This window comes from Calypte anna, chromosome 5A, assembly GCF_003957555.1.
Source record: "Calypte anna isolate BGI_N300 chromosome 5A, bCalAnn1_v1.p, whole genome shotgun sequence".
NCBI classification, from domain to species: Eukaryota; Metazoa; Chordata; class Aves; order Apodiformes; family Trochilidae; genus Calypte; species Calypte anna.
In genome coordinates, this window is record NC_044251.1 from 20,689,492 (window position 1) to 20,703,704 (window position 14,213).

At 42.5% G+C, this 14,213-nt stretch overlaps 1 protein-coding gene across 7 annotated transcripts in view; it reads left to right on the top strand.

Moving 5' to 3' along the window:
• The window catches only part of TTLL5 (tubulin tyrosine ligase like 5), a 135,460-nt gene that overhangs the window by 69,258 nt on the left and 51,989 nt on the right, over positions 1 to 14,213 (top strand). For 5 of the 7 annotated variants that reach the window (XM_030452274.1, XM_030452279.1, XM_030452276.1 and 2 more), the window contains one exon: positions 11,692 to 11,846. The exons of the other annotated variants lie outside the window; for them this stretch is intronic. In XM_030452274.1, the coding sequence (XP_030308134.1) occupies positions 11,692 to 11,846 (155 nt within the window). The remainder of the gene's footprint in view (positions 1 to 11,691; positions 11,847 to 14,213) is intronic. 7 annotated transcript variants of the gene reach the window in all.

Here is a 14,213-nt window from a genome sequence, read left to right on the forward strand (position 1 = left end):
GTTAATGGCTGAGTAAGATAATAACATATCTGAGCTCAAAAGATAAGAAAACAAGCAAGGAAGGAAAATGCTGTCCAGGTTTCCCAAGTTTCAACTAAGTTAGTGTTGAAGATAGTACATTTTTACCTGTTTCATGAAAAATGTCAGGTGCATAGAAGTGCAAGGCCTGTGAGAGTGTTTCAAGTGAGGGCTAAAATCAAGTGGAGTTCAACATACCTGTTCTGTTTGAGCTGTTCTCTAGCTAGTCAGAATGCATATATGAAAAAACAGTGAACAGGCTTCTAATGTGGAAGCTTCTTGTTTGTAAGTTAGGGGGACATAGACAGCAAAGATCTTGAAGTTATCATAGGTAGCAGACTTGTGAAGGATGTGGTTATATGGCCAGGGAGATGTGGGGCTTTCTATAGGAGGACATTAAAATGCATAGCATGTGTGTAGATCCAGGGCCAGGTAGCTGGAGCCAGCATGGGTTTTTTTCATTGTGAATAGCATACTGCTTTGCTCTGAAATGTGCTGTAAGGTAAAAAGGCTTTTTTCTGCAGTGTTGGGTCTGTGGGAGGTCCTTATCACTGACTGGCTGGGGGGGCTGCAGTTGATATCTACCGGGCTGTAGCACTTTGTAGTTACTAATGATAATGAACTGAAGAATGTATAGAATTGGCCAGCTTTAGCAGGAGGAGGACAAGCCTGGTGGGAGCTCTGCCCCTCTGTGTGAGGGAGAGTGTGGGATTTCAGAACCCAGTTATCATTAGGAATAGCTCCAATTCTTCTAGCCAGGGAGTTTAATCACAAGGATAAAATCAGACCACCCAGGCAAGGGCTATACCAAGCTGCCTTCATCTCTGTTGTGCAGCCAGTCAGTGCCCAAGATCCAGCAGCCAGGATTCCTGCAAGCATGCTAACAGATCTGTAGGAGGATGGGGCATTTTTCTCATTCTAGATTTTTCATTTGGATGGTGGAAGTAATCAAGAACAGATGAGTTTACTAAACCTTAGCATGGGAGTGGGAGTGAGGAAGAACCAGAACAGGCACTTAACAGTGTCCCAGAGTGACCTTGTGAGAATAACGTGTCACAGGAATTCCAAAATAGTGAGCTCTAGCTCATCACCTACAACAATATTTGAACTCATGTCAGCCCTCAGTTACCTGTCTCAATTACATGGTGTGGTACTTTGGCCTGCCTTGTCCTCAGCAGAGGATAAATGCCACAAATCAAACTTCCACTGTGCAGATCTCAGTGAGCACAGTTCTTTCAGTGCTAGACCCAAACAGTGCAACATAGTGACTGAAAAAAAGAGCATGAAACTCAGGGGATGGCAGATATTTGCAGAAATTTAGTGGGAATATTTTGCCCATGAAAGAGGTTTTTTTGAGTATTATTCCTTTGCTTTGACTCAACCCATTTTATCTGAGTCTGAATCAGCTTTACTTTCCTTTTGTAACCATTTTGTTGGCTTTTACCCTTCCACTGATGGAGAGGAAGAATAGAAAGGAAAAAGGCATGTCATTGTAAATAGGAAGAGGAGCAAGAAGCCAGGAGATGAGGACTGGGTATTTTTCTTTCCTCTTTTTCTCACAGCTCTGCACTGCGTCAGGGACCCATTTCCTCCTCATCCACAGGTTGTTCACACAGGACCTGGAATTCCTTTCAATACTCCTGATTTGTAGCATCAGCAGTAATATAAGTGGTCTCAGCAGAGGTTGTAGGAATCAAAAATGTCAGTGTAGTTTCTGCAGGGCTCGAATGGACCACTTCTGCTCTGAGTCTTCAAAGGGAATAGGAACAGAGGCTTTTGACATGATTCAGTGACAACTGCAGAGTAACCAAATGGGCCAGGCTGAGCAGCTAGAACTCGTGTTATGAGAAAGATAGCACCTAAACTGATCATCAAATATTTGGTGGGACAGCCCCTGATCAAAATCACTGCCACTATGAAGTTTTGAAGCAGAGTGTCTGAACAAAAGCTTGACTTTTTCAGGAGAAGGGAAAGGAGGGCTCAGCTATCTGCAGCAGCACTAACTTGGGGTTATTTTGTTTTGTTTTTTTCGTTGCTAAATGGATGCATATCCTGAGCACACTACAAAGAAATTTGCAAGTTTGTCAGGTTTCCCAGGAATGTCTCTGGCAGGTCTTTGTCTGGAACATTTTCTGGAGTCTGGAACACTTGTGCTCTGTATGCATATGTATATCCTGTAAGCTGGTAAGCTCTGCAAGCAGAGAAGGAATGTCATAGGCCTTTGGCCAGATCAGGCCTGTGTGCACACACAGATTTTGTACTTCCCAGCCTGTTAGCCCCAGTTCATCCCTTCTGGCTTGTTGCTCCTGTGAATTCAAATCTGTACATAAAATAAAGGTGTTTTAATATGGGGTGTGGTTCAGTAGCTGGCCTGGGTAACAAAAAGGTGTCTCTACAAAACTCTGTAGTACATGGATTCTTCAAGGAATTTGTAGTAGGTGTATTTTGTGCCACTATTCAGACAGTGAAAGTGTTAGAGATTTGTGGTTTTGGGTTTCCTTTGCCTCATAAGGAAAGAGGCAGGTTAGGATTCTGTGATGTTTCCCATCCAGAGATAGCCTTTTGGATTCCGCTACCTCGAAGGCCAGTCATGTGGACTGTTTCCAACAGTACTGGAAGATCTGGGTGCTCTGTTAGACCAAGTCATGCCAGCTTGTGCTAGATCATGGATGTACATGGGAGCTCTGTGGTGAAGCCAAGAAAATGCAACACACAGACTGGGGAGAGGACACATGAACAGTAAATAATTATGTTATTGTGGCACCTAGTCATAGTCATCTCTGCAAGAATGAAAGGGGAAAAATGTTACTGAAAGAATGCAGCAATGTGGGTTTTTTTTTTCTAATATCAAGTTGTTAGCTCTTTCCCTCTGTTCCTGGGAATGTAAATATTTCACTGATCTGGAAAGCCTCTGAGGTATCTTTCTGAGGAAGGCATGGCAGTTGAAAATACAGTAGCTACAGAAGCCATTTGCCATGTAATGGAAGAAAGAAATGATTCTTTTAAAAATGACTGGATAAAGATAGCATTGTTGGATGAATGGTAAGTAATAAAGTGGAAAGATAGGGATTGACTGAAGTGTCTTGAAGTCAAACTGAGCACAGAGGAAAAATAGATCAAAAGGCAAATGAGAAGTTACTACAAATGATGACATTTCTACAAACTGTACATTTTGTACAGTTTCAGTCTTCTGGTGGAATGCTTCCTTCTTTGAGTTTATGATATAGTGTCGTCTTGCCCTGTCCTTCTGGAAGAGACAATAAAGTAGGCCTGTGATGACTGCATTCTTTTGATGTATCTCTTAGTCCTGATCTTTGAAATGTATCTTAAACTCAGGTTCCCTTTTCCTCCTCAGCAAAAAGATCCAAATGGAAAAAGATATCTTGGGAAGAGTGCAGAGATTCTGCCCAATTGTGTAGGGATGAAGTCAGGGAGGCCAGGGCATGGTTGGAGCTGAACTTGGCAAGGGATGTGAAGAATAGAAAGAAAGGATTATACAGGTACATCAATGGAAAAAAGGAAGGTTAAAGAAAACACACTCCCCCCTGAAGAGCAGGTCTAGTGAGCTAGTAACAACAGATGAAGAAAAGGCTGAGGTTCTCAACAACTTTTTTTCCTCAGTCTTCACTGGCAACTTCTCTCCTAGCAACTCCCAAGTTAAAAAAACCACAACATGCAGACCAGAGCATCAGAATCCCTCCCACTGTATGTGAAGATCAGGTTTGTGACCACCTGAGGAACCTGAACATACATAAGTCTATGGTACCTAATGAGGTGCATCTCAGAGTCCTGAGGGATGAGTGGATATAGTCACCAATCCACTCTCCATGATATTTCAAAAGTCATGGCAGTCAGGTGAAGTCCCTGGTGACTGAAAGAGAGGACACATTACACCCATTTCTAAAAGGAATAGTAAGGAGGAAACTAGCGACCTGTAGCCTCAGCTCTGTGTCTGGAAAGATGATGGAGCAGATTCTCCTAGAAGGTTTGAGAAGGCACATTGAGGGCAGGAAGGTGATCCAGGACAGCCAGCATGGCTTCACTAAGGGCAAATGCCTCCTGGTGAACTTAGTGCCTTCCTATGATAGAGTGACTACATGAGTGGAAAAGTGGACCTATGAATGTGATCTATCTGGACTTCTGCAAGGCCTTTGACACGGTCTCTCAAAACATCCTACTTGCTAAGTAGGAGTGGTACGAATCTGATGGGTAGGCTGTTCAGTGGATAAGGAATTTAGCTGGATAGTCACATTCAGAGAATACTGGTCAGTGGTTTGAAGTCCAGACGGAGACCAGTGACAAGTGGTGTCCCTCAGAGGTCCAGACTAGAACCTCTACTGTTCAGTATTTTTATCAATGATGTAGACAGTGGGATCAAGTACACCATCAGCAGTTTTGCAGATGACACCAAGCTGAGTCATGCTGTCAATACACCAGGGGGATGGTATCATAGAATCATAGAATCATAGAATTAGCCGGGTTGGAAGGGACCTCAGAGATCATCTAGTCCAACCCTTGACCCACCGGAGCAGTTGCTAGACCATGGCACTGAGTGCCACATCCAGTCTTTTTTTAAATGTCTCCAGGGACGGAGAATCTACCACCTCACCGGGCAGTCCATTCCATAGCCTAATCACCCTTTCTGTGAAGAAATTCTTTCTAATATCTAACCTAAACCTCCCCTGGCACAACTTAAGACTGTGTCCTCTTGTCTTGTTGAAGGTCGTCTGTGAAAAGAGTCCAGTTCCCACCTCGCTACAGCCTCCTTTCAGGTAGTTATAGGCAGCAATGAGGTCTCCCCTGAGCCTCCTCTTCTTCAGGCTGAACAGCCCCAGCTCTCTCAGCCTCTCCTCATAGGGCCTGTGCTCGAGTCCCTTCACCAGCCTGGTTGCCCTCCTTTGGACCTGTTCCAGGACCTCTACATCCTTCTTAAACTGAGGGGCCCAGAACTGGACACAGTACTCGAGGTGTGGCCTAACCAGCGCTGAGTACAGGGGAAGAATCACCTCCCTGGACCTGCTGGTGACGCTGTTTTTGATACAGGCCAGGATGCCATTGGCCTTCTTGGCCACCTGGGCACACTGCTGGCTCATGTTCAGTTTCTTGTCGATGCAGACTCCCAGGTCCCTTTCTGCCTGGCTGCTCTCCAGCCACTCTGTCCCCAGCCTGTAGCGCTGCATGGGGTTGTTGTGGCCAAAGTGCAGGACCCGGCACTTGGCCTTGTTGAACCTCATCCCGTTGGAATCGGCCCAGCTCTCTAGTCTGTCCAGGTCCCTCTGCAGAGCCCTCCTGCCTTCGAGTTGGTCCACACTTCCTCCCAGCTTGGTGTCATCTGCGAATTTGCTGATGATGGACTCAATCCCTTCGTCTAAGTCGTCGATAAAGATATTAAACAGAATTGGGCCCAATACTGATCCCTGGGGGACACCACTAGTGACCGGCCGCCAACTGGATGCAGCCCTGTTCACCACCACTCTCTGGGCCCGGCCCTCCAGCCAGTTCCTAACCCAGCACAGGGTGCTCCTGTCCAAGCTGTGGGCTGACAGCTTTTTCAGGAGAATGCTATGGGGGACGGTGTCAAAGGCTTTGCTGAAATCCACATCCACCGCCTTCCCCTCATCCACCAGACGGGTCACCTGATCATAAAAGGAGATCAGGTTGGTCAGGCAGGACCTGCCCTTCCTAAACCCGTGCTGGCTGGGTCTGATCCCTTGCCCATCCTGCAGGTGCTGTGTGATTGCACTGAGGATGATCTGCTCCATAACCCTGCCAGGCACTGAGGTCAGGCGGACGGGCCTGTAGTTTCCCGGGTCCTCCTTCCGGCCCTTTTTGTGGATTGGCGTGACATTCGCCAACTTCCAATCGTCTGGGATGTCCCCCGTGAGCCAGGACTGTTGGTAGATGATAGAGAGAGGCTTGGCGAGCTCTTCTGCCAGCTCCCTCATCACTCTTGGGTGGATCCCATCCGGTCCCATATCATCCAGAAGGACCTGAACAAACTGGAGAGGTTACCCCAGGTGAGCCTCATGAGGTTCAACAAGACCAAATGCAGGTCAGAACAGTTTTCACTCTCATACAGGGTAAGGTGATAGAAAGCAGCCCTTGGGGGTCCTGGTGGAGGGGAAGCTGGAAGTGAGCCAACAGTGTGTGCTTGCAGCCCAGAAGGACAATTGCATCCTGGGCTGCATAAAAAGAAGCATGGCCAGCAGATCAAGAGAAGTGATTCTGCCACTTTGCTCTGCTCTGGTAGGACCTCACCTGGAGTACTGCATCCAGCTCTGGAGCCCTTAAGCCAGGAAGGACATGGACCTGATGGAGCAGGTCCAGAGGAGGGACAGGAAATCAGGGGGCTGGAACACCTCTCGTAGTCTGAAGAGAGGTTGAGGAAGCTGGGGCTGTTCATCCTGGAGAAGAGAAGGCTCTGGGGAGACCTAATAGCAACCTTCCAGTATCTGAAGGGGGCCTGCAAGAAGGCTGGAGAGGGGCTGTTTGCAAGGGCCTGTAGTGATAGGATGGGGGGTAATGGTTTTAAATTAGAAAAGAACAAGTTCTTTACCATGAGGGTGGTGGAACATGTTGCCCAGGGATGTATTTGAGGCTCCATCCCTAAAGATATTCAAGGTGAGGCTTGAGAAGACTCTGAGCAACCTGATCTTCTTGAGGATGTCTTTGCTTACTGCAGGGGTGTTGGACTAGATGACCTTTAGAGGTCCCTTCTCAGCCCAAATAATTCTGTGATTCTATGAAATGTGAGATGTGTGAACTAGAGAGAATGCAAGTGTGGCTCCAAGTTAGAGAAATGGTCTTTAGACTTCCTAGATCTGCAGTCCCCAGCACTTTATGGGCAACAGGATATGACTGGATTCTGGCAGAATAATACAAAAATTGCTACCTGGAGAATGTGATGCAGGTATTTCTTGCAGTGTAGTAACCACTGCTTGCTCAGTGTAGTAACACACTGAGTAGTGAAACTCAGATCTGCTGTTCAGAGTGCTGGCAATGAAAACTTAAGTCACTTCCACTCTTTGCCAAGAGGGGCAGACTAACAACTTCTGGTGATGATGTGTCCCTGTTTGCTCTGTTCGACTCCTGCAAACTTGAAAGAGAAACACTCAGACTTTAGAAGGCTTTACCCAGATCTGTGGAGGCTGATCTGCAGCACAGATTTTATTTTATTATATTTTATTTTTACATTTTGTCTATTTTTAGCTTTCTGCTGTAGCTTGCTTAAAACATTAGACAAGATCAATAAAAATGAAAATACTTCATTATAGAAAAAGGGTTCTTGAATATGGTGGTGGGAAGCTACTGAAGGAATAGTGTAATGTAGACCAGCAGTGTGAAAGATATGAAGCTCCTCTTCTGACTATTGCTTGTGATTTCTTAAAGGTACTGTACAATAGGTCTTTGTAGGATGCTGCTCATTAGGAAAAGAAAAATCTATCCTTTCTTTCAATCTTAAATCTATTCAGAACTAAATTTCTCTGAATAAAGCAAGACTGTAGAGACCAATTCTTTTAAGCTTGTATGTCCCTGCTGTCAAGAAGACAAGTATATTGCAGGCATAAACTCAACTTGTAATGCTTAAAAAGATAATTTAAAAATAGTATTTTGGCATTATGCAATAATTTGTCTTTTGGCTTATTAGCATTGTATCAGACTCAGTATAACAGTACGCAGATGCATGATTTGGTTTTCTAATGCAAGGCTCTGTTTATTGATACAGCTGTGACAAAGCACATGTTCTTTCCTCCCCTATTTTTTGATGTTAGATAATAAAAGTACATCAGGTGGGCTGTCATCCTTCCATGAGAAATTTTTGGGGTTTCCTATTGCATTGTGTTCTTCACTGAGCATGTTGCTTTCAGCTTCTGACCATTGAGTCATTCTGTCGTGAGTTATATGAACCATGTATTATCTTGTGTTTTACAGGCTCCACAGAGAAAATATTGATGTGAGGAGATATCTTTTGAAAATAGGGATGCTAGTAATATATATATAGTGCAGCAACACACAGGTCTCATGTCAGAAAAAACTTTCTGGAGTTCCTTATTGCTAGTAAAAAGCAGGAATCTTACCAAACAGGAGAGTCTGAACTCATCTTGACATAACTCAGTGTGGAAGTGAACACCAATAATTATCTTCCCTGTTGAGCCCCACTAGCCTGCCTTTCTTGTTTTTTTTGTTGGGGCATTGTGGTTATTTTTTTTTGTTGTTTTGTTTGGGTGTGGGGTTTTTTGTTTGGTTGGTTTTGGGTTTTTTAGGTCTTTTATTTGTTTTGTTTTTCAGTACCACAATTTCTGCAAGCTATTATTTTATGGAGATTTTGGTATCTGCTTTGGTCCAGGTGCTATACATTATGTTCTTTTAAGCCAAAGTAACAATTGATATGCTACTAAGTATTTGCCACTATAAAGGGAAGAATACAGTTTCATCAGGTCCAAAGGAGGAGTAGTGAGGGGAAAATGAAGCCACTCTCCAGAGCACAGATGTGTTCAAGGTGGCCCAGCAATCCACTGAGGCAACATCCTGACAAGCTGATTATAACAGCTGTAATGTCTCAGCTCATGGCACAGTAGGTGGGCTGGCTGCATCTAAAGCTTATACTCTTACTGGCATTCTCTCCTTCATTTTGAATCCCTTGCCTGTATTTAATCCTGCCAAAGTTTAAACACCTGTCTATCTGGAATGTGTGAAATGCCCCTACTACCCATACTAAGCTCTTTGCTCACCTGTTTTGCTTAGAAAGACAGTTTTCAAATATGTTTAGCAAAGAAAGCGCATCACATTAATAGAGCATGGGTGAGGTAATTAATCAGACTAAGGGGCTCTTGGTATCAAGATGAGAAGGAGAGAACTGGATAAAGTCATCTTCATTTCACGTTGAATGTGTTAGCAAAGTTGTGATCACTGTTGTTGACAAGCTAAGAATTGTATACATTGTATATATTTCATTTATCATGTTGACCTCATTTGCCATTCTTGCTTCATTTCAAACAATAAACTCTTTGTGGTCAGAAACTGTCATTGTTAGGTAGTTGTATAGTGCCTAGCACAATCAGAACTAAACATAATTTGAAGTTTTCTGTTACTGCAATTACAATGCTTTAAATTTCAATTAAATTCTGCAGAAGCCAACAACTTTTTAGAGTGAGTTAGAGGCACCAAAATGACACCTAATGCTTTCCATATCAGATGTGTTGCACTGCCTGATATGCGTCACTGTAAGACCTTGTTTTAAATTGCTTGTAATATTCTGAAACTGTCCAAATCCATTTTGGACTTAGTTTAACATTAAATTTTCAGAAAGCTTCAGGCAAGATAAAGTGGTTCAGACAAAACCAAGGCTGGATTAAAAAATATTATGTGCATTTTAATATCTACGGAATGTTTCTTTTAAATCTCTGGATCTCCCACATTTTGACATAGCAATTTAGAATTTAAAAATTTGACCAACCTTGATTGCCCACTACTATGTGAAGAGCTTCAAGTAGAATATACCCAGCACCACCTGCTAGAGCTAATAATTTTCCTGAAGGTTTCCTCCGCACTGAGGATGTTAAACTGAATTTCTTTGTATTTGCATGTCTAGAGTAATGAGGGGTGAGACCCCACTCTCCTGTTTTCTCGGTGACCTGGTCCCTCTTGCACTGAGAGCCTGACTTTTAGTGCAAGTAAGTGAGAGGATGTTGTCAAATTTGGACCAGGACAAAATCTGAGGGTGGACACTGAGAACCATTCAGGTGAAAGACCTGAATGGAAAGGAATGGAAGGAATGGCAGTGTAGTAAATGTTGTCCAATGAGGATCCCACATTCTGTGATTAGGTGAGCAAAGAGGTTGTCAGAAGGAGCAGGCTGGGCATTAAAACTAGAACCACTTGGATATAGGGCATGAGAGCAACTGGAAGAGGAACTAAGAAAAAAGGTGTGGGAAGACAGATCATTAAGTACTGCCATAGAAGGTTCTAGACCTGCAATTGTGTGGCTCAGGGGCTCAGTGAGGAGTCCAGTGCTTGGAGTCTGTAACAATGAAGCCGGACTGAGCAGAATATCAGGAGAATATAAAGACATCTGAAACATGGAAGCTAGGACTGGCTTGGTGAGAATAATGACACACAGTCAAGGAGTAAGAACTTGAAAGGGTTTTCATCCCTTAGCAAGGGATGAAATGAAAGCAGTTCTTTTTGGAGAAGTGGGTAGAAGTATGGTGTGTAACCACTATAACTTAATCCTGTCTAGAACCTGCAGTAGGAATTAAGATATCTGAACTTAGAAAATGTGTAGATGCCTTGTACTACTAAACCACAGAAGAAGTGGCAACCTACTGTGTTGCCACTTGCAGTGTTAGTTCATTCTTATTTCAGTCAGAGAATACAAAATCTGCAGTTCTGTGTAAGTCTCTACCTGTATAAGGTATGAGTGTAGTGCATTGCAGCGAGCATTGTACATATTGGAGTAACGGCACAAAAATTGTGGTAAAGAGCACCATTAAGATCACAAAGCTGGGAATTCATATGCTTAAGTCACACTTATGTGGCTTAATAAACATTACCTTTTTGATCTGGAGCAGAGGCAGGGCTAGTTGTTAGAATTTTTTTTCTCAGTGTCCTGTATCTCATTTGCTATATGCCTTGCAGTTGCCACCGAAGTGAGCAAGGGCAATACAAATTAGCCTTGCTTGCCATATAATCCTGGTGCAGAACTGTTCTGTCTTGTAAAAAGCAGTATGTGATCATGTAAGAAAGTCAGTCAAACTTATGTCTGGCAGTTCCTGACTGGGAATCTTAGCTTTGCAGTCTTTGTAGTGTTTTGTGACCTTCATAATTGTTTTTCTTTTTTTCAAATGTAAACTAATATTTACACTGCTGTAGTAGATACCATTGGGTAGGTACTCAGACTCTTTTACATATACCAGCAGATGGTGGCTGCTTGCAGAGTTTGGTCTTCCAAAAAGATAAGAAACACAAGAAGAATTAATGTTTCTTTCAAGGAAAGAAACAATTAAATGCATTTTATATGCTTAAAACCACATAAATAACTTCTTTAGAGTATGTCATAAAAAACGTACACCTAACATAATTTTAGGAAATCATTAAGGTAGTGTATTTACCTTTATGAACAGTTCGGAAGTGCTTGGGTATGAAGTTTCATGTGTAGTAGAGTTTGAGTTTGAATTTTATATCCAGGTACATATATCATATGTGTGCCTGTACATATGCATAAAGAGGGCAGAGAGATGACAGATGCGTATGGCTGGCTTAGTGACACAGCTTATGATGGCTGGACAGGTGCTCTGGTCTCTGCTCAGTGTAATACTAGCTTCTATCTTTTGATAAGTGCATATAGAGTTAGTTTTTTCACACGCCAGGAATGTGATATGGCTTTCTTACTATAAGATTTTTGCTTCATCTTTGTCCCTTTCCTCCTTTGTTTTTCTGTGAATGGAAGGGTTATGGTTTTAATGCTGCTACGTGAATTCACCTCAAGCATGGTGGCTGTTGGTGTCATCTCTCCCACAGCTTTATAAAACTAGCACAGTTTTTCTGCATCTGAAGATTTCCCTTCTAGCAGGCTTATTCTCTTAGTATTCTACTCAGTTTACCTAGTGACACTTTTTGCTTTTTCATGGCTTTTAAATGTTTCTGATGTCTTTTTCTTTTTTTCTTCTTCAGTTAACAAACCTCAGCTTGGCATCTGGAGCTATAAGCAAAGGGAATGCAGCCAACCCACAGAGCTACCGGTCAGCGCTCAACAAAAGAAGGTCATTGTGGGCTGTTCAGTCAGGCACTCATACAGCTGACAAAAGATTGGTTTCTTCAGCAGTTAGGTGAGTTAAAATTGCTGGTCCAGCTTTTTGAAGAATTCAGTACACCTGGGGGCTCATTCATTATTTGTGTTTTGCTTCTTGCTCAGAAGAACCAGTACTGAGGACTGTGGTAGAAACTAGGCCTATGAAAATAGAGCTGTGTTCTCAGAGTTGGCAGGTTCATGGTGAAATAGGGGCATGGATGAACATGTAGAATGAAAGAGAAATGCCTGTTTCTCTTTGATCATGTCTCACCCCTGCATCTATAAATTTAGGCTTCATGGTCACAATTTAGATGCATACGCAGAATGCAAACTTACACCTGATGGTGCAGAAATCTCCACTAAGGCCTCATCTTCATGTTTTTCTTTGAATATCAAGTTGAAATTGTTCAAAGATAGAGCAGCATCTTGCAGTGTTGACAAAATTTTCTTTTTCAGATGGTTTCTTTATGGTTCTTATTAATTTTGGACTTTGGAATTTATATTTATGGCTGATATCCTCATGGGACTGAGGGCAGAGGACTGTGATTATCCAGTAAAACCATTCTTCCTGGGGTTCAAGGGAGTAGCGAGATTTACCCCAAGCAAGCAAGATGAGCTTGCTGCACTAGACAAGACTGTATACAGGCCTGGAACTGCTGGATATTTGAGATCTTTGCTATTTCAGTAAATATTATTTAGTCTGTTGCTTAAACCTTCATTTTTGTCTTTTAAACTACTTCTAAATAATGAGGCAGAGCTTCTCCAACACAAGTTGACAACTGGAAAGCACTGCATACAGGAACATTTCTTGTCATTTGTGCCTTGAATGCTACTGGAAAATCAAGGTAGGTGAGAAAGGCAGATACCGTGCAGAAGGCATGTGACTTGAGTGGTCATCCATTCCTAAATGGGTCCTTCAGTAAGAGGATTGGAATGGTATTTGGAAAGCTCAGGTAGAATTGTTCTTATTTCACTAGTCACTGTGTTTCATCCTGCTTAAAGAGGAGGAATGTAAGAAATGAATTCTTGGCCTGTTTCTGTTCCAGCACATTGTTTGCCTCTGGGGTTTAGAGTTATTGGGAGAGATGGTGATGATTCTGCTCTTGGAGCCCAGCCAGGCAAGCTATTACCTAATCCAAATAAAGAATCTATACAACAGGTGTAAATTGCTTTCCCCTCCTACATCTCATGAGAGAGGAGCAGAGTGCAGGCTGTCTTAGAGCTTCCATTCCTTTCTCAACCCTGCTTGTACTCGCACACATAGCTGGAAAAGGATTGTTCATGATCAGAATCTTCTGTTGTATAACTGCAGAAGTCACTGTAATTACCACATCTCAGTTATATGTTACCTATAGATATTTGAACCCACCATTTAATGCCCAGAGCTCTGAAGAATTTTCAGAGTTGTGCCTCATGTACTGTTGTATGCAGTTTAATGCCTTTAGAAATTATGGGATTTTTGTTCAGCAATCCAGAAGTATTTCAGAATTGTCTGGCCACAGCTGATATGAGTACATCTTCAGACCTTTTATGAACTAGTTGGTACTTTAGTACTTGAGTTGCTGTTTTTATCCTCAGAGCAAGAGACAGAAAGGTGTCTTAAGACCCTGTATTGAATTAATTTATCTTCATAGCTGCTTGTATCAAATGGCTTGAATACCAGGAGTTAAAAGCTTTATGTAAATCTGGAAAAGAGAAAAAAGGATTCTTGTGTCAGTGCTGGATTACTTGGGCTGTGAACTTCTATTTAATGAGAGAATTCCAAAAAGAGTATCAAGGTCAGGGTATATGGAGATGGCTATCTTGTATTGTAAATGCCTTTTTTGCTACTTGATCTGTTACATTGGAACAAACAGTTCATAGAGGGTCATCTGATGGGTGTCAGCCTGTGCTCAGTGCTGGATGAGTGTTTGAAGAAAAGCTTCCTGTTTTGTTCCATTAAGGTTCTGGTCTATCAGTTGTAGAATTCAGCAAAGATGGAAATGTTTTGTAAATGGGTCTCTTATCTGGCTTGCTCTTGGCTCCCGTTCAAACATCTGGCTCTGAAACTTGTCTTTACAGTTTTTGTATGGCTCTGTGGTAAATCTAAGTCATTTTGATGCTTCTGAGGTTTGTTAGAAAATTTTGATTATTGCAATCTATAGGATTTGGGCTATTCTTACAAATATTCCTCCCTTTTAATTCCTGCTCTCCCAGTACTGACTCACCTAAAGTTTCTCAAGAGAAGTTCTCCCTGCTGTTGAATTCTCTTGGCTGTACGAGCTGAGGTGCTGAATCAGTAGTCTGATGACAAAAAGGAAAAGGAGGTTCTGACTTTGTAATATAGAACAGTTCTGGACATGAAAAAAATATTGTTTTATAAATCTGTGCCACTTTGCCTTTAAAGATGTTTTTGGTTTTGTCA